Source organism: Rhinolophus hipposideros (assembly GCF_964194185.1).
Source record: "Rhinolophus hipposideros genome assembly, chromosome: 3".
In the NCBI taxonomy this organism is placed as follows: domain Eukaryota; kingdom Metazoa; phylum Chordata; class Mammalia; order Chiroptera; family Rhinolophidae; genus Rhinolophus; species Rhinolophus hipposideros.
The window spans coordinates 1,507,136-1,529,036 of NC_138049.1; the positions used below are offsets into that span (position 1 = coordinate 1,507,136).

General features: G+C 58.9%; 1 protein-coding gene across 4 annotated transcripts in view; it reads left to right on the top strand.

Moving 5' to 3' along the window:
- FRMD1 (FERM domain containing 1) overlaps positions 1-20,029 on the top strand; it is a 38,160-nt gene extending 18,131 nt beyond the window's left edge. For 2 of the 4 annotated variants that reach the window (XM_081035336.1, XM_081035335.1), the window contains exons 6-13: positions 846-1,032; positions 1,106-1,261; positions 1,774-1,839; positions 1,950-2,018; positions 2,709-2,883; positions 3,550-3,870; positions 5,028-5,110; positions 6,393-20,029. In XM_081035336.1, the coding sequence (XP_080891462.1) occupies positions 846-1,032; positions 1,106-1,261; positions 1,774-1,839; positions 1,950-2,018; positions 2,709-2,883; positions 3,550-3,870; positions 5,028-5,110; positions 6,393-6,611 (1,276 nt within the window). In that variant the 3' untranslated portion in view covers positions 6,612-20,029. Of the gene's footprint in view, positions 1-845; positions 1,033-1,105; positions 1,262-1,773; positions 1,840-1,949; positions 2,039-2,708; positions 2,884-3,549; positions 3,871-5,027; positions 5,111-6,392 lie in introns of all 4 variants that reach the window. The other 2 variants (XR_013992374.1, XM_081035337.1) reach the window with 2 other exon arrangements.
- The last annotated feature ends 1,872 nt before the right edge of the window (positions 20,030-21,901 follow it).

Consider the following 21,901-nt stretch of genomic DNA (forward strand, 5'->3'; position numbering starts at 1 on the left):
AATGAGGGTGTGGGGTTGTGTGGAAGGTGCTAGAGAATGAGGGTGTGGGGTTGTGTGGAAGGTGCTAGAGAATGAGGGTGTGGGGTTGTGTGGAAGGTGCTAGAGAATGAGGGTGTGGGGTTGTGTGGAAGGTGCTGGAGAGTGAGGGTGTGGGGTTGTGTGGAAGGTTCTGGAGAGTGAGGGTGTCGGGTTGTGTGGAAAGTGCTGGAGAGTGAGGGTGTCGGGTTGTGTGGAAGGTTCTGGAGAGTGAGGGTGTGGGGTTGTGTGGAAGGTGCTAGAGAATGAGGGTGTGGGGTTGTGTGGAAGGTGCTAGAGAATGAGGGTGTGGGGTTGTGTGGAAGGTGCTAGAGAATGAGGGTGTGGGGTTGTGTGGAAGGTGCTAGAGAATGAGGGTGTGGGGTTGTGTGGAAGGTGCTAGAGAATGAGGGTGTGGGGTTGTGTGGAAGGTGCTAGAGAATGAGGGTGTGGGGTTGTGTGGAAGGTGCTAGAGAATGAGGGTGTGGGGTTGTGTGGAAGGTTCTAGAGAGTGAGGGTGTGGGGTTGTGTGGAAGGTGCTAGTGAATGAGGGTGTGGGGTTGTGTGGAAAGCTGCCCACTACAGCAGTGGCTATGGGTTGGTGGAGGCTGCCCCTGGTTAGGGAAGGAGCCTGACCTGGGTATGTTCACAGCTGAGGCTTCCTGGCTTCTCAAAGCAGGAGTGACAGTCAGTCAACAAGTTCATCCGTGCCACGCCTGGAAAGTGGCCAGGTGTGACAAGACAAGGATGTGAATTCCTGGAGGGAGGGAGGGCCTGGGGCTGTGGAGGGACCATTCACCCCCGCGCCAAGACCGCCTGCTGCCTTCCAGCGACAGGACAGCCAGGCACCTGTACTACTGCCACCTGAAGGAGCAGGTGCTGAGGTCCCAGTGCGTCCACCGCGAGGAGGCCTACTTCCTGCTGGCCGCCTATGGGCTGCAAGCTGACCTGGGCAACCACCGCGAGCGGGCCCACGTGGGCCGGTACTTCGAGCCACAAGCCTACTTCCCGCTGTGGGTAAGGCCATGGGGCAGGGCTGCGGGCGGGGCGGGGGCAGGCTGGGTCTGACGGGCCTGTGGCTGGTCCTCAGGTGATCACCAAGAGGGGCAGCGCCTACATCCTCAGACACGCCCCCGCCGTGCACCGCGAGCAGCGGGGCCTGAGCCCCAAGGAGGCCGTGCTGCGCTTCATCAGGGAGGCGTGCCAGCTGGAGGACGTGCCTGTCCACTTCTTCAGGCTGTACAAGGTCACGCCCGGCAGGCCTCGGAGCTGTCTGTGCCGAGGGCCCCAGATTGTGGGCACGGGGTGGCCAGGGCCCTGACCACAGGACAGGGGGGACATGCGGATGCGGTGTGCGGGTTGCCGTCCGAGTGGTAGTTCTGTCCTGGTGGCGTTGCTGTGGCCCCAGTGTGTGCACGGCACACCTATAGCAGTGTCCCAGCCCGCTTCCTGTGGTGAAGGCTGCCCAGCCAACCTTCGGGGTAAAGGGACTGTGTAAAGGCCGGGCCTCTGCTTTCTCCTATCCGTGTCCAGGGTGACCTGGCGTTTGTTCTCTGGAGAAGTTGGGGTGAGGATCTGTCATCCATCAAGTGGGGCTTAAGGCACTCATGTACCTGGGGAGTGAAAGTCTGAGAAGGGACGGGGGTGACAGCCCTCCAGCACCAGAGGGGAGATAGGAGGGCCTGGGGGACCCGGCTTGTCCCTGGGGAGCCCACCCGGGGCCCAGGGCTCTGCTCTCTGACATCTGTGTCCTTTTAGGATAAGAAGGAGGACAGAGCTACCGTTGTCCTGGGACTGACACTCAAAGGAATGCACATCTATCAGGTGACGGAGGGAGCCCCAGAGCCCCTGCCCCGCCGTCTCCCTCCCCCTGCCGGCTGACACGCCGGCCCCGGGGCTGACCCTGGTGGACACCGGGCGCTGCTGTTTTACAGGAGGTGAACCACACCCCGCAGCTGCTGTACGACTTCCCCTGGTCCCAGATTGGGAAGCTGGCATTCCTGGTGCGTGCCTGGGGGTCCAGGTGGGAACGGGTCTCAACCCCCGGGAACCCAGGAGAGCCCGGCAAATGCTCGTCCTTCCGGGCACTTACTGGGCACTCCGTCCTCTACCAGACCCTGTGCCTGGGTGTCCCAGGCCTGGCTCTTTGCATGGGGCTCTGTCCCCAGGAAGTACTGACCTGCTGGCCCCACACGGCTTTCTGGCTCCTATGTGGAGGACATAAAGCGAAATGAGGAGGTCCCAGGAGCACACGGCTGGCCGCCAGCTTCCAGACACCCCTGTCCCTGTAGTCCCGGCCCCACACCGTCACCCTGGGCCAGGCCTGGCCCCCGGGGGCAGAAGGGCAGGGACAGCGAGGGCCACAGGATACAAGCTTGCCATAGGCCCTGTTGGCCCTTTCTCAGGACAGTGAAACTGAGGCTCGGGGTCCAGTCCTGCGTCCTGTGCACCCTCACCCCAAGGCTGAGGGGGGTGTCTAACCTTCTCATAACTGAGTGCAGAGTGGTGTGTGCCCCACTTTACTGAGTGCAGAGTGGTGTGTACCCTGAAAGCCCACCTGCATGCAGAGATTAGATTTGCAATCAGAAATGATGTCTGCTGCCCAGTCTGCGGTTGTGGCTGATGGCTCAAACACGGCTCTCCTGTCAGCCTGGTTTCCTTCTAAAATTGCATGTTGTCTATTCCTCGTGCAGGGCAAGAAGTTCGAGATCCGGCCGGACGGGCTGCCCTCGGCCCGGAAGCTGGTGTACTACACGGGCTGTGCCTCGAGCTCCCGCCACCTGCTGCAGCTTCTCCGCACCAGCCACCAGCTGCACCTCAGCCTGCAGCCCACACTGCGGGGGCTGCGGCAGCTCGAGGAGGAGCAAGGTGGGCACAGCCTGTCCCCCACCGCAGCCTGGGCCCCCAGGGGAGAGGATCGAGCCCCCAGTCGGGGCTCCCGGAGGACCACCCACGCCTGCAGTCTGCAGTCTGGGCTGTAGCCCAGTTGCACCTTTTTGTTTTCATTCGTGGGGTTTGGTCTCTTGGCTCCTGTGTCCCCCCCAGATGATCTGGTTGAAGGGCATGGTGGTGACCCCATTCTTCCAGCTCTCCTGGAGCCCAGTTCTAAAGATGGGGGCCTAGGGCATTGTATTCTAGGGAAGAATTCTCCAGGAGCCCACAGGAGGGCTGAAGGGTGGGCAAGGCGACCTGGGCAGCTCCTGGAAGCCGGGTTGTGCCCTCATGAGTGTGTCTGTGTGAGTGTGAGAGCATGTGTGCGCCTGTGTGCATGTCTGCTTGTGTGTGTGAGCTGCTTAGGGGCCCCTCAAATTGAGAATGACGTGAGAGCCCTAGGGGAGCCGTTTCCTGGCCGCAGGTGACAGAGCCCACCTAGGTGTCCTGGGCTGTCACGCTGTGCACACGAGCACACATTCATCTCCCGGGGCCTCTGCAGCAGCTCAGGCAAGGTGTGTGGGCAGGACCCCAGGGGCCGCGTAGGCCACCTGCAGCTCCAGGACACTCTCACGTTGCTGTCCCGCCTCTCTCCCTGCACAGAGAAGAAGTGCTACCGGGAGTCGTACATCAGCGACGCACTGGAGCTGGACCTGCGCCCAGCCAGCAGAGGGGACAGCGGGGCCAGTGGGGCCAGTGGCTGGCGTCCTTCCCCCTGCCTCTCGCTCCTGTCGGCCGACAGCCAGGGCAGCTCCTTGGGCATGGAGCCCGGGGAGATGTCGGTGGACGGGTCCTTGGGGACCGAGGCACTCCATGGGGAGGTGCTGTCCTGCAGCTCCAGCACCAGCCCGAGCAGCAGGGACCCGGACGGTGGCAGCAGAGGCTGGCGGGAGAGGAATGCACTGGAGCCAGATCCAGGGAAGGGTGAGTGTGCGGCGACCAGCCAGGGTGCAGCCATTGCTGTGGGCGCCCCCGAGAGTGGGGAGCATGTGACCATGATTCCTGGCTCGTGACTGGGGCGGCGTTGGGGCCAGGGCCAGACAGGAAGACAGGGGCACCCTGCAGGGTGTGGGGGGTGCTCCTGCAGCTGACTAGGGCGGCCCCACGCCCCTCGTTCACGGTGTGGCCTCCATAAAGCATTTCACCAATTCCTATGGTTTTCCCAGGTCGGTCCAGCACAAGCCACGTGACAAGGGCCACCACCATGGTGAGCCACTTGCAGGGGCCCTCGGGCCAGGTGTCCGTTCAGCTCAGTGTGAGCTCTTTAGGCTCAGGGGTGCTTCTGTGGTTGGTCAGGGGCTGTGCGGCCCTGAAGTGGCTTCCTCGTCACCTGTTCCCTGAGCATGTGCAGCACCCCTGACAGTGGACATGATGGGAAATGGTAGGGACCAGCCTCAGGTCCGGGCCACCCAGGGCCACCAGGGTCAGAAGGTTTTCGTCACTTCCCTGCGGTGTCTACCTTTACATTCTGAGTGTCTGGTCCACTGATAAAGGACGGCTTGGCCTCCATCTCTGAGTGTCTGTCCAAGCGTGGGGTCTGCCATCCAGTATGAACAATACTGGTAACACGGCATTGCCTAGTGGGAGACATCAGAGCGCTGGCAACCGAAGCAGCCACAGTGCAGGAGCACAGGGACGTGTGAGCCGAGGGCCGGGGGAGGGCTGCGGCCCTGCTTGGGCTCCTGCACATGGCAGCTGGGCAGCCTGTGCACAGGGCTGTGGCCGGTGCGTCCTGGGCTTGGGCCCTTGCTTCCAAGCGCAGAACCCAGGTCACCCAAAGCGTGCCCCATAAAACCCACTGCTCGTTAAAGGGGATTCGGGCACCTCATGTGGACAACACGCACGATTATGTCTGTAATGGCAAACGACCCACCACCACCCTGCTAATGGGAGGCTGAGGTCACTGCCAAGGTCATGAGCCTCCCCGCCCTATGCAGGTCTGATAGTCCCAAGAGGAGGGGTATGATGGCCTCATGCGCTCCAGTCCCCTCTCAGAGTTAGGGTCCCAACATGGGGTGGGCAGCTGTCCGTGGGGTGCTGGGAGTTGTGCCCCTCTGCTCACGCCCCCTCCGTCCTTTCAGCCTCTGATTCCCGGGAGCCCATGGCAGTATTGCAGGTCACACTGGTCAGGATGAAGGGCCGCAGTGCCGAGGCCCTGCACCAGGTACGTCCTCCGCTGTGGATGGGGCAGCCCCAGGCTCAGCTCCTGCACCCTGCACCTCAGCTCGTGTCTCCCAGTCTGCCCTATTGGGGCCCAGGGCCCTCCTAGGCACAGAAGAGGGTCCCTGGGCAGAGAGCCCCGGAACGGCAGTTAGGCAGTGGGGCAGGCCTCGGAGGCTGTCTGGAAACAGGGTGCGTGGGGGCTGGTTCTCCTTGGCCTCAGCGCCTGATGGGCACACAGCGTGGGTGGCTTTCCTGGCTGTGTGCTCACGGTGTGGCCATGCCACCTCCACCATCCACCAACCCCTGGCGGTGGGCACCCAGGCAAGCACAGGTGGGCTGGGAGCTCTCAGCGTGCCTAGGAGCTGAGCTGGGGGTGATGCCCTGTGAGAAGACAAAGTAGCGGGCGATTTGAGTGAGCGAGGGACATGGCAAGGGAGAGAGACCCCAGCAGAGCCCTGCGCGGGGTCAGCCCGTGTGGCTGGAGGCTCCTGGCCCAGAGTATCTGCACTGAGACATCTCTGTACTGGGCACGGGCCCTCTGCCGTGGTCCCTGACCTGGGGCTACATAGGTGAGAATAGTTCAGTTGCCCGGGGGCACTCAGCTGGACCCTAACCTGGCTGGGACCCTTACGGCCAGCTCGGAGCCAAGGCCCAGACACATTTCCTCACACATGAAAGGGGCCGGGCCTGTCCTTGTCTGCGGAGACGCTTCGAGCTTATTCCTAAAACCTATCAAATAACTCTAATAATAATCCAGGTCTGATGAGTTCAAGAAGAAAACAGCCCAGGGCCCCAGGGCCTCTGATCAAGGGGGGGCTCTGGGGGTGCAGGGGCTCAGGTTCCTCGCCCAGACAGCAGTTCCCTCGGGTGTGAGTCGCCTCCGTGATGGGGCAGGAGCTGGAGGTGTACATGGGGGCCTGCCCTGGGCCTGCCGCCTGCCCGGGGAATGCAGGGCATGGACAGTTGAGGGTTGGCCCGACTGTGTCACTGCGGGATTGCGGCAGGGTGGGCCTGTGCCAGGAGGTCTGAGCACCTCCTAGAGGAGCGGACAGTGAGGGCAGCCTGCAGGAGAAGGAGGCGGCCGCGTGGGCATCCCCAGCTGGGGGACAGCAAGTTCAGGGGCCCCAGGCCAGGGCCGCAGGGGGCTGCCGGGAGGTCAGCATTAAGCGTGCTGGGGGCACGAATTTGAGGAGTCCGCCTTGGACACCTGGGCGGGGCTTTGTGGCTGAAGCCCCCGCAGGAAAGGGAGGGGCTGCAGGACAACCTCTGGCCTCTCCCTTTAGGTCCCCGAGGCGACCACCAGCCACGTGGACCAGCACAGCCGCAGCCTGGAGGACGTGCGCCCGCGCCCCGCCCCGCGCCCCAAGCCCTTCCCGCGCAGCTGCCCCCGCGGCTTTGAGCTGGACCCCAGACCCGTGGTCTTCCACGAGAGGAGGTCCACGAACTGCCTCTCCCTGGACCTGCTCGGGGAGGACCAGCTTCCGGAGGAATTCGTGGTGTAGGCCCTCGTGGCGCAGCTGTGTCCATGCTGCACGAGTCGGTCCAGGCTGTGGGGCTCCGTCCAGAGGGGCTCCGTCCACAATGCACGGCTGCCCACGTGGGACTCCATTCACTCTGCAGGCTCCGCCCACGTGGGACTCCATTCACGCTGCAGGCTCCGCGCACGTGGGATTCCATCCACCCGTGCAGGCTCCGCCCACGTGGGACTCCATTCACGCTGCAGGCTCCGCCCACGTGGGACTCCATTCACGCTGCAGGCTCCGCGCACGTGGGATTCCATCCACCCGTGCAGGCTCCGCCCACGTGGGACTCCATTCACGCTGCAGGCTCCGCCCACGTGGGACTCCATTCACGCTGCAGGCTCCGCCCACGTGGGACTCCATTCACGCTGCAGGCTCCGCCCACGTGGGACTCCATTCACGCTGCAGGCTCCGCGCACGTGGGATTCCACCCGCACAGCAGACTCAGCCCACGCAGGGCTCAGTGGACTCTTCAGACTCCGCCCACGTGGGACTCCATTCACGCTGCAGGCTCCGCGCACGTGGGATTCCATCCACCGGTGCAGGCTCCGCCCACGCGGGGATCCAGCCACGTGCAGGCTCCGCCCACGACGCAGGACTCAGTCCGCGCAGCAGGGTTCCATCCCTCGGTCCACGCGGGTGAAGCTCCGGTGGCGCCTTGCCAGCCTCCCGGCTCAGGCCGGTCTCCGACCCTCTTTGCGCCCCGGAGGCGCCCACCAGAACCGGGTGCCTGTCGACCCAGGCTTCAGGCGCCACCCCACCTACCCGAGACAGTTCCCCGTGTCTTCGCCTGTCAGAGGCGTGGACCGGCTCTGACGGTGGGGAGGAGGTCCTGTGTCTCCCGGGGACCACAGCAGTCCTGAGCTCCCCGGACGGCTGGCCAGGACCAGTGGTGGCGTGGACGACCTCTAACCTGCGCCGGACGGCTGGGGTTCTGTGTGCCATTGACTCTCCCTGGACGGCTAGCCAAGGGCACGGGCTTTCCGGGAGTCCTTGAGCTTCCGGGAGTCCTTGAGCTCAAGGTCACAGTCATGCCCCGCCCCAGGCTCCGGGGAGACCACTCTGCAGTTCTTGCTGCTCACAGCCCTGGGCGGGCAGACAGAGGCCCCTCTGTGAGGTGTGGGCCCAGCTGTGTCACCCTGGACCTGCAGGCGGACACCCCACTGTCTGCCATCAACAGAAGTGTGCACGCCACACAGCCGTGTGGACACCTGCTTCCCACAGGGCTCATCAGGTCCGCAGCAGGAAGGCCCAGCGGCCCCGCGGCCGTGTCCTGTATATGCCCCGCTCTCTGTGAGACACAAGAGAAGCCTGCACAGAGCCAGCGTCTCTACCTCCTTCCAAGCACAAGTGGAGTTTGAAAACGAGGGGTGACACGTGTTCCTTCTCCCTCCCCCCAGATATGTCCCCAGTCCCCAGGGCTGTGAGCTGTCGGCAGCAGGGGCTTCTGGGCTGCCAGCCCGGGTCAGTGCTAGTCACCCTTTAAGGGTCATTGCCACTGGCCACCCCCACCCTTCACCAGAATATTGGAGGGGGTTGGGGCAAAGATGGGGCTGTACCTGCCCCCTCCCTGTGGGGGAGCAGAGACGCTGCCCCCAGGCCAGCCTCCAGTGGTGGTGGCACAGGGCCTGCAGCCAGGCGCCGTTTTGCAGGCCATGCTGCTGAGACTCCTGGAAGGTGTCTGGGAGGGGCTGTTGGGGGTAGGGGGGGCCTTCAGGGCCCTCCCGCAGTGCGTGAGAGCCTGGCGAGCAGAACAGTGTGACAGCAGGCGCGTGGCTCCAGGCTCAGTGCCCACCTGGGTGGACAGTGGGCCCGCACGGTCAGGAGTGGTGTCCGCAGACCAGAAGGCCTGGCCGTAGTGAACGGCTGTTTCCTGTCAGCCAGGCGGCCAGCCAGGGCCGAGGTGAGCTGCCCTCCTGCCTCCAGGGTCCTGCTTGCTGGTGGCCTTCCGCCGCCTCAAAGCCAGTGCGGAGCTGCTGTGCTGAGTGCAACTGGTGGAGGGGCCAGCTCGGTCGATGGGCAGTGTGTGTCCCCAGGTGGAAAGGCGGCTGGTGCCACATCTCCCCGGCCTCCTGACCCCAGGTAGGCCCCCGCCTTCCTTCTAGAAGCTCTGGATGGGCGGCTGTGGAACAGGTGGGGCTTGGTGGGTGAAACCTCCCAGCCTACGGCTCGTCAGGGCCCAGGGTGTAGTGTGGCTTGCTTTCCCTGTGGCCGCTCGGCCCTCTCCCTTGCCCAGGTCCCACACACACACACCTGTGTCTTCTCTCGCAGGAACTGACCTGTATTTTGCTGCTGCAGAGTCCCGAGTATTCAGTGGGTCACTGAGCCCGTTCACACGCAGCCTTGGGCCTGTGACGTCAGCATGTTCTGCCCGTGCTGTGAAGTCTGATGGCCCTGTCCACCCTCACTCGTGCTGGAGGTGGAGGGCAGAGCTTGAGCCCGCGGTGGGGGTGACTTGGGGGTGGTGTGGCGGGGTTGATGCCCCTAGGGACAGGCCCCTTTTCTGTGACAGGAAACCCTGTGTGCGGCCTGGAAATGTGTGACAAAGACCGAGCTGGGCGGGCGGGGGCTGGGCGGCATTGCCACGCACCGAGGCTTTGCCCTGTGAGCCACCATGGTGTCCTAGTGCTGTGCGGATGGAGGGACGCGGGGGGCCAGCCCGTGCCCTGTGGGGCGCATGTCCATCTGATTCGTGGCCAGAAGCCCATCTCTGTAGTCGAGTTGCCAGAGTAGAGCCACCATGGGGGGGCCAAGCAGGGACGGCCAGGGCTCGAGGCGGCCTCCTGTGCCCAGTCTTTCCCTCATTAAACAGATGTCACCAAGGCAGGTCATGAGCTGGCTCTGAGCAGGTGCCAGATGGCACAGAGCCGCGTGAGGGCCAGTCTATGGTGCGGCGTGGGCTTCCTGGGCCGTCTGGCAGTTCCCAGTGCAGGAGGTGCGCACGTGCCTGGCCCCAGGCCCAGGGCTACCGAGGCCACCACGTCTGCAGCCATGGAGGAAGAGGGTGAGGGTTCGGCAGCCTGATCAGAGCCCTGTGGGATGGGCAGGGTGTGCACAGCTGTGTGGGGCCCGGACTCCCGCTTTCCCAGGATTTTTCAAAGCCATACTAAGACTGGTCCCCATAGTGAAAAAAACATGGGTCCTGATCTAAGGTCTGTGACTCTCTTTCCTTTAAGAAGCTTTTGGACACAAGAGCCCCACCCTTCGGGCCATTTGCTGTGGCGCAAGAAGGTAGCACTGGGCAGGGTGGGGCAGACATGAGCTGGCAGTGCTAGGGCCTGCACACCCGCACGTGTGCACACGCGGACGTGAGCGGGCATGGTGAGTCCACACGGCACGGTGGAAGGAGCTGGCACCCGATGCCACTTGGAGTCCCTGGCAGGGGCTCTGGGCAGCCCCAGTGTCCCAGCTGCCTGCACAAGCCCTGCCCTGGCTGCGCCCGTCCCTCACTGCCACAAGAGGGCACTGGTGGCACGCTGTGGCTCCTCTGGGTGGCGCCCGCCACCCGCCCTAAACCTGCCGCTGCCCAAGGCTGTGTGGTGTGTGATGGCCTCACCTGCAGGCTGCCCTTGACTGGAGGGCTGAGGGGTTGGGCCCCGAGAAACCCCTGGGGGCTCTGCTTCTGTCCTTCCTCTGAGCACACGTGGAAGATTGTGCCCAGTGTCTGCTAACCCCTGTGTGACCTCTGGTTCTTAGGTAAGTGGACGGACAGTTAGAGGCAAGGAGGACGTTGTCTGCTCTCTAACCCCCTCCCTCCCCATCGCCACCACCCAGAGGAAGTGACAGTGCACAGCATGGGGGGAGACTGCTTAGTGGGAGAGGGAGGCAGGGGGCTCCTTGGGAAAGTCACAAAAACTGCCTTTTGTGTAGAGTAAGACCAAAAGGCTCCTAGGCAAAACCGGTATTTCCAGGAAAATGGGTCTGAGCTAGTAGAAAACGGATGGTTTGTGAGAAGGGAGGTCGGGGCTGCTCCAGGCTGCTGAGTGGACTGACTCCCGATACCCTGCGGTGTGTGTGGCTGGCAGTGGGGGGGGGTGGCCCCCGGAGCTGTGGGGCCACGAAGCAAAGCCCCACACGGCTCCCTCCAGGTGTCTCTGGGCGGGTGGCTCAGGAAAACGTAGGCTGAAAGTGGCCACCAGCCCCACCCCAGCCTGTCCTGGGCCAGGTTTGGACAGAAGTCAGAGGTCAAGCTACTGGGTCTAGATTCACAAGAACCCCCGAGGGCTTCTTGAGTGTGGAGTCCTGGGCCAACCACCAGGTCTTGCGCCTCAAGGACAGGCTGGGGTGTGGGTCTTAAGGGAACCTGGTGGCAGTTTTGCTTGGGGTGGCTGCCGGGACAGCCTGTGTGTAGGGGCCGTCAGCTCCCAGGATACTCCCAGCGTCATAGGGCCCAGGGGTCCAGAGTAAACATCTGACCCGTCCCCTCATTTTGTGAATTCATCTCCCTTGCCCTGTGGGCTCTGGGTCGCCCAGCCCAACCTTCCTCTGAGGAGACACAGCCTGGGGACAGGGCTCCCTTTCTCCCCAACAGCTGCCTTGCTCTGTGTGGGCCACCCCACAATGTTGCGTGGGCTTGGAGTGCGGGCAGATGGAGACCCAAGGGGCAGCCCTTCAGGACCCCAGGGGCACGTCTCACCTGGGGGGTCGTAACAGTGCAGACCACTCCCCAGGTGAACCGGCCAGGGGTCTCCGCGGTGGCCTGGGCACTCTGAGGACACTTCTGTACACCCACCAGGCAGGGGCAGAGTGACCTGAGACCCAGCAGGATTAAGCTTTGGGCCTCAGCGGTGTGCTCCGGGCTACAGGGTTTTGTAAAATTCGCAAAACGAAGCCGTTCTGAACCACACGTGATTGAGACACTGAATCTCAATGCTCCTTCGCTCCTTCCCCTCCTGGTTGTGGATGGAGCGGGAGCCTGTGGGGAGAGGGGCATGGGGAGGGGGTCATGCGCGGAGGTGGGAGGGCGTCTGGAGGACCGGTTTGGTGGGAGGTGTCTACGAGGTCAGACAATGGCCAGCAGTGGCTTCCAGGAGGACCCCTGCAGCTCTTCCTGTCCTGTTGGGAAGGATGCCCGTGGTGCGTGGACAGAAAAGGCTGGAACACGGACTGCGGGACTGAGCACGGAGGCCTCGTCCTGCAGCCGCAGCCTTCACGTCCCACGGAAGTGAAGTGCCTTTCAAGGACCAATATGAGAAAAAATCCAATGAGCAGCTGGGAGAGAGCGGATTGTGTCACCAGTTCCTGTGCGGACACCACCAGGGGTCACAGAGGTGAGACAGAGACAACTTATAAAGTGACCTCGTGGGATTTTGTGATTATCCGTGCTATTGGCCAGATTTTTAAAAGCCGTAATTTTTATACTTTTCTCTGAGTATTTATCTTCCTACTTTGGAATTCACAGCGTCTACACTTTGTTTCCTGCAAGAGGGTCCCCATCACCAACTAATGGCGCAGTTTCAGACCTCAGTGTCCTGGCCCTGCCCTGCCCAGGCCCACACGGGACTCTGCTCCAGGACCTGTCACATTGCGGTCGCTTTTCAGGGAATGAGTCCTAGCACCCCCTGCTCGCTGCTCACATGGGGAGCCATGTGGCTGGGTCCCCCCGTCACTGGCTTAAGGCTCTTCTGTTCACTCTGCCTTTGCCACCACCCCTGCCCATGGCCCCCAGCACCGTCCACTCAGCTCTCCGCAGTGTTGGCCTTGGTCCCGAGTCTCACGGGGCCCGTCTGGGCCTCGAGTTGTGTCCCCTTATCACCAACAAGCAGATAAAGGTGTGGCAGCCAAGGGCCAAGGGTTCAACCACAACAGAAACTGACGATTTTCCCTGTGACGACAGCACCTGTGGTGCTCAGCTGGACCTGCAGTTGGGAGGCCTCCAGAGAAGAGGGCCTCACTGTCCTTGTGAGTCCCAAGAACGCGGTGACAGGAGTCCCGTGGGGGGCGCCCCCCCCGCCCCCCGCACAGACGAAGGACATGCAGTGGATGTCCGCCCCCCTAAGGCCACAGCCTCCCAGAGTCTGCTTCTGCCCCCGGGGACGTCAGGCTTCTCTGCTGAAGAAAGGGCGTCCAGCAGTGGAAGCGTGGACGTGAGGGCACGAGGACAGCAGTCGTCCCGGGTGAGCAGCTCCACCTGGAGGAAGGGGCAAGCCTGAAGGGCAGAGTCCCCAAAGTGGTGACAGGCACCTGGAGGACCCTCCCCTGGGCCCTCCTTGTGTCAGACTTGCCCCAGGGATGGCAGGGCCTGGGTCCACTCACCGGCCTCTGTGCCCTCTACCCTGTACCCCACCATTGTTGTTTATATGGGGGGCAGGTATGGGGCAGACGTGGGCACGTCGATCCCCGTCCTGGTTCTGGGGTCTGCGACGCTGGGAGCTTTGCCCCAGGATGCGTGCGGCAGCAGAGGCTCCGATCGACCCCCACCGAGGACTGCCCTCTGTCTCCACACACTGCCGTCCCTCAGGATGACAGGTGACGTGCCGAGAGCCACACAGACAGTCCCCCGTGGTGGACGGCCCCTCTGCAGCCTGGGGGAGCCGGCGGGCATTTCTCAGAATGGTTAAGACCAAAGAAAATACGACATTTGGCTAAAACTAACTGGTGAAGTAGGCACGTCTTCTCTAACACTCAGCCACAGGCCCCGGTCATGGGTGGACAGCTGCCACTCTGGAGGACGATGGGACATAGGCTGAGCCTGCACTGGCCATCGATTCCAGTCAGTAACAACTGCTCGCAGAGTCTGGGACGTAAAGGCACACCGTGCTCCCTATCCAGGTTCCCTGATAGGTTCCTCAGGTTCCCTGAGCCACGTTCTGTCCGTCTGCAGACCCCAAGGCTGGAGCCAGGGTCCCAGCATGCGTCATACATCCTACCCAGCTCTGGGATGGCAGCTTGGACAGCGGGCAACACAGACGAGTGACATGAGAAGGATAATTTCAGACGTCTGCTGTCGGGGGCGTCTGCCTGTCCTGGCATCTCCCAGTGGCCTTGCTGCACAGACAACATGGGCTGAAGGGCTACGGAATGTGTTGGGACCCAGGGCCACCCCCAGGGCCCGAGTCTGGTTCCAGAACCTGCTCAGCTCGGGCCCTTCCCTCTGCCCCGGGGGTACCGTGAGGACCCCCGCCCAGCTGAGGGAGGCTGCCCGATAGCCTCTTCTTCCCGGGGTCCCTGCTTATGCTCTGGCTTCTGTCATTGCTTATGGCCATTCCCTTGGAAACCATGAGGTTTACCAAGTCCAAGTCAGTTTATTTCAAGGGCACAAATATTACATGTAGATTAATGGCAGGAAACACATTAAGGGAGGAAAGCTGCCTCTCCTTCACTGGGGTTTCCGGGGGACTGGGCGGCCCCACTCTGCCTGCTGGGCACACGCCCCGAACCCCAGGCTCTGCAGCGTCTCAGCCACATGCTCCTGGCAGGGGACACACACAGAATCACCAGCAACTTTGCATCACCTCCTTCAAAAAAAGAAGTAACAGTACGCAGTTGGAAGAATTCCAAGGAAGAACAGGTGTCTCTGGAATATGATGGGGCCCAAGTGGTGCCAGAGCTGCACGGCCCAGGGCCCAGGTGCCCTCCCGCACCAGCCTGGGGGTTGGGAGATGTCCTGAGGGGCACCTGCTCAGGCCAGGCTTCCCCTGTGCACGTGCTGCCTCCTGCGGGTCCCGGGGGAGGAGCACCCAGGGCTTCTCCCCCACGGGATCGGCCTCTTCCTTCGCTTTAAGGACCAACAGGGAGGGAAGGAAGGAGAAAGGCCTGAGAGGAGGGCACAGGCCCCAGGTCCCTCCCTCCACCCCCCTGCAGCCCTGCTCCCGGAACCGTCTACCCTGCAGTAGCCTGGATGAGCTGAGGCGCAGCACAGGCTGCCCTGTACCCCGTGTTTCTGTCCCCTCCCATGTGCTTGTCTGTGGAGGGAGCTAGTTGTGCACACACTGATAGGGGTGTTGAGGACAGACAACTGAGCCGAGGGCCGGGAGGTCCCCACAGGAGGTGTGCCCGGGAGGAGCTTGCTCCCCACAGGAGCAGGGTACAGCGGTCAGCTCTTCCAGGGGTCACTACTTACCGAGCGCGTCCTGCAGCATGTGGGTGAGCTTGCTCTTCCTGTAGGGGATGTGGCCTCGGGGCTCTGGAAGGGCCCCCAGGACGTCGGCAAGGGCGGCCAGGCTCCGGTTATAAAGGAAGTTTCGTGAAGGGCTGACCCTGTCACTGCAGACACACCTGGGACAGTCAGAGACCAGCCACACACAGTGAGGATTTGACCAAACTCTCGGGAGGCATCACGACGTGACTCAGAAAAGCAAAAGGGAGACTTCTCAGGAACAGTGGCTTTGAACCACTCAGGAGGCACCAGCCGGGGAGACCCCTCATCACGTTACCATCCTCTCTGACAAGCTGCACGGCCACCAACCGGAGGCGCTCTTACTGGGCACCCACCACCTTCGTTTTTGGACTGGCTGTACAATTGCGGTGGTAAAACGGCAATCCATGAAGACATAACAGGTTTAAAATCCTGTGCAGAGAGGGACCCCGTGCTTAGGACCCGTGGTGGCCTGCCCGCAATCTGGCTCTGTCAGGACACCACACCACAGGCCGGCGGTCTCTGACTCCCCAACACACTCGCCGCCCGCCAGGTCCACCAGCTGCAGCTTGGCGCACACCTGCGCAGCGTGCCCGGCGGTGCGTGCAGGCGGGGCCCCCGGGACACACTCAGGGCTCTGTGGTGAGCGCTCTGCCACTCCCGTGGCAGGCTGCTGGGGCGCGGGGCAGTCGGGCTCCGTGAGCAGTGATGGACCTGACCCTCAGTCTGCTGCAAAGAGAGTGACGACAGTTATTCCAGAGGCTTCCCTTAGCTTCCCTCCCTGCTGAAGCCTTCTGAATGTCGGGCCAAAGGGCCACACCACACAGGGACCAGCTGCATGACTTCCTCACACACATGGACAGGGAAGGGGCCGTGTCACAGTAACTGGATACTCTGGGTAAAATATGAACCACCAGGAAGAAGAAAGTGCATCCACCGTGGAAAGCTGAACTAACTGGTACCAAGGAAATGGAATACGTTTTCTTAGAAAGATTTGGTAATGACATTCATTAAAATCCCAGTCAGAAAAATCTATTCAGCTTTATAGAAATAAATCCTACAACTACAATTTCGGTTGGGTAACCCTCCACAAAAATCCTGATCAAGATTTTTGATGTACATGTGAGTTTTGTGGTGCGCTGTTTCTAAATAGACTGCTTAAAGATTATTTTTAAACCTAAATAGTGTATACTTACTGTGGAAGACACAGAAAATACACATACGTAATTTTTTTAAAAGAACATAAAAACCACGCTGGTCCCCCGTGCCCATAAGTGGGGCATGGCAGGTCAGGGCTCCAGGCAGCATGTGCCCACACTCCGCCCAGCCCTCCCTGCGGCCCTCCCTCATGGTTTACCCTGGGCCCTGGGACTGAGGAGGGCGAGTTCTGGGCTGGGGGCCATTAGTAATGTGTGTGTCGCCTTCACCTCTCCCCACTTGCAGGGCCACTTTGGAGCCCTGGTGACAAATGGGTCAGGAGCATCCACCCCTCACTGGCCCGGACCCGAGAGAGACGCCCGTGGTGGGCTTGTTGGTACACAGGAAGTTGGGCCCAGACCCTCCCACCTCCGAGTGTGGGCTCTGGCAGGTGACCTGGCACCTGCAGACCCTCAGCCCTCGGTCCTGCCCAGCACTGGACGGATGGCGGGGCTGGTGTCCTGCAGCCCATGTTCCTGCAGGCCCTGCGGGTGACCCTGTGTCACTGCCCTGGCTTTCCTGACCACCCTCCCCACGTGTGCACTGCTGCTCTGTTAAACTGGCTTCATTGTACATAGTGGTGTGTAACCTCTTTCTAAACTGAAATTACGTTTGTACTTTCATTCATGATGAATACACCACATTCCTAGGTACGAAGGTGCCCTAGTTTTCTTCCTGTTGTATCTTATGTCACAAAGTGTAGTCCTCCCTCCCACCCCCAGTATCCCTGTCTTCTCAGCCTTGGAGCCCAGTGGCCTCCTGGGTTTGGGCTCCAGACCCTCCACAGATGTGGCTGCCGTTCCCACCCTCGGGTGCTGCATGAAGCCCCAGGTCCTATGGGGTGCTGAGTCCTCTTCTTACGTGATTTCTATTATGTGCAACTGACTGGGCACGAACGGCCACTTACCAGAGTTGTCACAGGAGTGCGCTGTGGTGAGAGTCACCATGATTATCAGGTGAGATGGAGAAGAATGAGTGTGCTCTGCCCTGGCCCACGTAGCCCCGAGCTGCAGACTTGCACCGACAAGCGTCCTGCATTCCTGGGCGCTGCAGACAGACCTGCAGATGGCACTGGTGTCAGCAGGAGCGGCCCCCGCCTCCCAGCCGCTTGCAACACTCGGCTAACAGCAACCTCTTCTGTGAACGAAGTGTTCCTGTTTCAAGACAGTAGAGAATCTTACACAAAACATAAAAAAGCACACTTTCCACTTTTATTGGCACACTGTCTTTCTAACTGCTTTTCCCTGAACTAATCAACTGGGAACCAAGCCAGAGGTTCCCCACCTTTTCAGCATCAAGCGTTCTTCTATTTATTATACATGCAAGGACCCCAAGATTTCAAAGTATTTTGTCCAACAAATCAAATATATGAAATAAAGTTTATTTTCTCATTTGAATTAATGAGATATGACAGCCGGTCAGAACGTTCAATCTGCAGGAGGTTTTTTGATCAAAAGCTGGAAGTCTGGTAATTTGCCACACATGTCCTGGTAAATGTATGAGCTCCTTCAGGCCTTTTCAGATGTTAAACACAGCTGGCCGACCCTCTCCTTAACTCGGAGACCCCAAGACTGGCCGCCCTGCCTGCACCCTCGTGGGTGAGGATGATGTCACAGTACCCGCCCCCATGCTGCCAGACCCGGTGAGTCCCTCTGGGGGCAAACCTGACACCCAAGTGGACCTGGGGACATGGCTTCAGGAGCACGTTTCTTTAACACGAGGAGCCTTGCTGCTTCACAAGATGACACACGATTGCACCCTGTACCACTGGGGTCACGGTAGCTGTCAGGGACAGCAGCACCTGAGTGGCCTTGGGCAACTCCCTGAACTTCTCCGAGCCCATTGGTCATCTGTAGTGTGGAGATGATACCTCACCTCTTAATGAAGATACTTTAAAGGATGAATCAATTTGTTTAAACTGTGATTTTAAAAGACAATCCTAAAGTAAACTGAAGGTTGTGCAGCACAGCTGAGCGCCACAATACACAGTGAACCACTTCCTTGAGAAAAGGGCAGATCCCGCCTACGGGTCCTCGGGAAAGTCGTGGGTGCCTGAGGCTGACCCCCGCAGGCAGTGGGGCCGTGGAGCACTCACGCGCAGGTCAGCGGCCACGTCTCCTTCCTGCCCTCCTTGGTTGTCAACACCTCGCACTTGAGCCCAGGCAGAAGGTCAACAACGCCGTTGTCATAAACTTCCACATGGAGACCTCAAGCTTTGCCCTCCTTGACGGGTTTTCTGAAATAAGCCTGGGGGCAGGGGACACAAGAGACTAAACTGTCAGAGGAACTTAGAAAACCCCGTGAACAAGTGGTGGCAGCATGACTTCCGACACGTACTGATCACTGAGCAAACGTGTGACCCGTGAGCACGGGCCGTGACTTCCTGCCATCAGGGCCACACAGGTGTGAGGGGCACCCCCTTGAATCTGCTGGGTAAACAACGGTCTTGGGAACAAAGTCGTGACACCTGAGGTATATCTACATCAACTCGGTGAGCCATCAGCGCCCTCAGAACCCCAAGCAGTGAAGACACCAGGTCGTAGCACGTTGCCAGGGACTCGTTTCTTCTTCACTTTAAAACTTACCCGTTTCAGGGAAGCTCGCGTCTGAGCCCTTTACTCTGCCACCCGTCCGGTACCTCCGCTGAGCGCTGCCCACGACCTCCCTGACACCCACCCGGGCTCCTGGAAACAACCACGTCTCTTATTTTGGCTCGTCTTTTGAAGTGCTATGTGCTAACTTTACAGAAGTTTAAAAATAAAGATACTGTGTACTTAGAGAAAAACCTCACAGCCCCAGGCCAAGGGGGGGCTGACCACAAGCTGAGCCTCTCCCGCCTCCCTCCTCCCTCCAGCCCTCCGTGTCCCTGCTTTGTCCCTGCTTCTGTCCCTTTCACTCCCTCCCCCACCAAGCAACGTGGCTGATGTGATTCTGACCAGTGTGCTTTTCTTGTCCATAAAGATGCCCAAGAACCAGGCTGGAACCCAGCGTGGTGGACGCTATTTGTATTTGAGAAAAGTGCGGCCTGGATGTGTCCACTGGTGAAATAAGGTTTCATCAGGGGCCACGGAGACCTATGAACAAAGTAACGACTTCTAACAACAATTAAGAAAATTAAAAAGACTGAAATGGCAGGAAAAATAAATGAAATTCTCTGGTAAAAATAATGGTTGGCAATGAGTTCAGATTTGTCTGATTCTTAGCGCTGGGGTTTGCTGGGAGCACCCCAAGGACAGTGACGAAAAGTGAAAAAGCCAGCGAGCCATTTAGAGAGCACCCCCCTCGACCCCCGCGCCAGGAAAGGACACAGGCAAAGGGACCTCAGCACCTGTGACAGCCTGTGTCTTTGTGTCACAGGCCTGAACTAGAAATTTCCTATCTACACAACAATAAGGAGGTAATTTGAAAGATTTTCTTGCATTAAATTAAGAATGTGTTTGTAATAGTAACAAGTGTTGGAGAGGCTGTGGAGAAAAAGGAACCCTCATGCACTGTTGGTGGGAATGCAGACTGGTGCAGCCGCTATGGAAGGCAGTGTGGAGGTTCCTCAAGAAATTACGGATAGAATTACCATGTGACCCAGCAATCCCTCTCCTGGGTATCTACCCAAAAAATCTGAAAGCATTTCTCTATAGAGACACATGTACTCCAATGTTCATTGCAGCTTTGTTTACGGTGGCCAAGACATGGAAACAACCAAAATGTCCTTCGATAGATGAATGGATAAAGAAGTTGTGGTACATATACACAATGGAATACTATTCGGCGTTAAGGAAAGATGATATAGGAACATTTGTGACAACATGGATGGATCTCGAGAGAATAATGCTAAGTGAAACAAGTCAGACAGAAAAAGCAGAGAACCCTATGATTTCACTGATATGTGGTATATAAACCAAAAAGAACAAGACAAACAAATGAGAAAGAAAAACTCATAGACACAGACAATAATTTAGTGGTTACCAGAGGGTAATGGGGTGGGGAGTGGGTGATGAGGGTAAAGGGGATCAAATATATGGTGATGGAAGGAGAACTGACTCTGGGTGACAATGGGATTTATAGACGATGTAATACAGAATTGTACACCTGAAATCTATGTAAATTTACTAATAATTGTCACCCCAATAAATTTAATAAAAAAAAAAGAAAAAAAAAAAAAAGAACGTGTTTGTTTCATGCGATGGCTTATTTCTCCCCCACGCCTTGACTCACTTATTGTCTAGATTCTGCCAACCATGCTGAAAACTCGTCTTCAGCCCTCATCCTGAAGAAGCAAAGTGTTCGAGACACAAGACACACGGTGACAATGCAGGGTGACACTGCGCCCCGCTCCCCGTCCCTGCACAGCTGTCATGTTTCTTTGCTCATCGCCACCCGTTACTGCCACCGAGGTACCTGAAGAGTTCCTCAGTCGCTCTGGGGACAAGTCCCAAGTCGCTGTGACACTCCAGGGGCAGGACAGGCCCCTCTTCCGAGTGCGGGCCCAGCATGGTGTCACTCTTGCCACTCCCTGTCTGTCCTTCGGCCGTGATGCAAATGTGTACCTAGGATTCCAGGCACAAGTTAGTGCAGCCAAACATGCCCGTCTGGCCATACCTGAGACTGAGCAAGATGTCCCTTGCATGAAAAGCTTCCATGCATTTCACTGTGTCCCTCTGTGACATGTTCCTTCTAAACCAGGTTTTTGTGTGACTATGGCCATTTTTTGCTAACCCAGCCTGTTGCTGCTAGGTTACACATGGTGGATTAAATCATATTCACAGCTACACACGCACAGCTGCGTCTCATGAACACGATTTCTCCTCGGTGTCTCAGCATTCCCCAGTGGCCACCGCTCACAGCCCACATGCCAGCCAGACCCTCCTCGGCACCACTCCTTCCAAGCTCAATGCAGCGGTGGCTGCCAGGCTTCCCATAATGCCTACAAGAGGATCCGAAAGTCTGCCTATTTTCTACTGATGTCCTGAAAATGCTTTCCCCACTGCTGATATAACTGCTAGCATTGCTCATAACAGTTACACTAAGGTCACATCGTATCTTGCACTTTGTCATCCCAAGGGACCTGGGTTTTCGTGTTGTCATCAGCCAGAATGGGCAACGTCTCTATGACAGGCTGGCCTGGTCCCTGCAGCCCTACACTCTGGGGTTACCTCACAGCAGCTATTTCGCGAAACACAAGGACTATGGACAGACCCCTACATTTTCTTCCAGTTGTGTTATTAGCCCAAATTGTCCACTGGAAGACTGAAACATTTGAAGGAATATTTGAAATAAGTTTACGATACAAATGTATATTCCTGGTCGTGGACGGGCAGGGAAGCCTGGCCCACCATGCTGAAACGCTAAGTCCTGTTCCCCATCAGTGTCACCAGGGCAGATGAAAAGACCCCAGGCACGCACGTCTGCTGCATCTGCCCTGAGGAGGTGGACGCGAGTTTCAGTTTCTGAGTAGGGGGTAGCCCTCTGACCATGGCAAGTGCATCGGCTCCTAAAACGACCTTTCAGACCCTGTAGGGATGTGGAGAAAACAGAAGCAGCTCGGGACTTAAAATGATGGCATCTGTTTCATATTTGTAACGGAAAGGGAACTCTGGCAAAAATCATTTTAACCACCACGCCTTTTTTTACTTCTGGAATCTGCTTACTTAAAAGACGCCAACTTTAAAAACAAAAACTGAAAAAACAGCCTCTTCTGCCTTTTTCAGTGTAGAACTTTTTTGGATGGACACAAAAAACTGAAGGAAGAGTCGAAACAGAAACCTCATGGCATGGGCGGTGGGTGGTATGCCTCAGAGACACGCAGTCGGTTGGTCCCCGCTGCTGTGACCTGCCACCGACTGCCTTTGGGCACCCGTGCTGCCCTTCAGATGCCAGAGAGCTCTGGCTAGAAAACAAGGCTGTGATTGCCCTTTTCGTCTTGTTGAAGTTGGCAGTGCAGGAGCCTTTCTGGGCAGGCCCAGCTCTGTTCCCTCCAGCACTTCCGCGTGGGCCCTTCCTC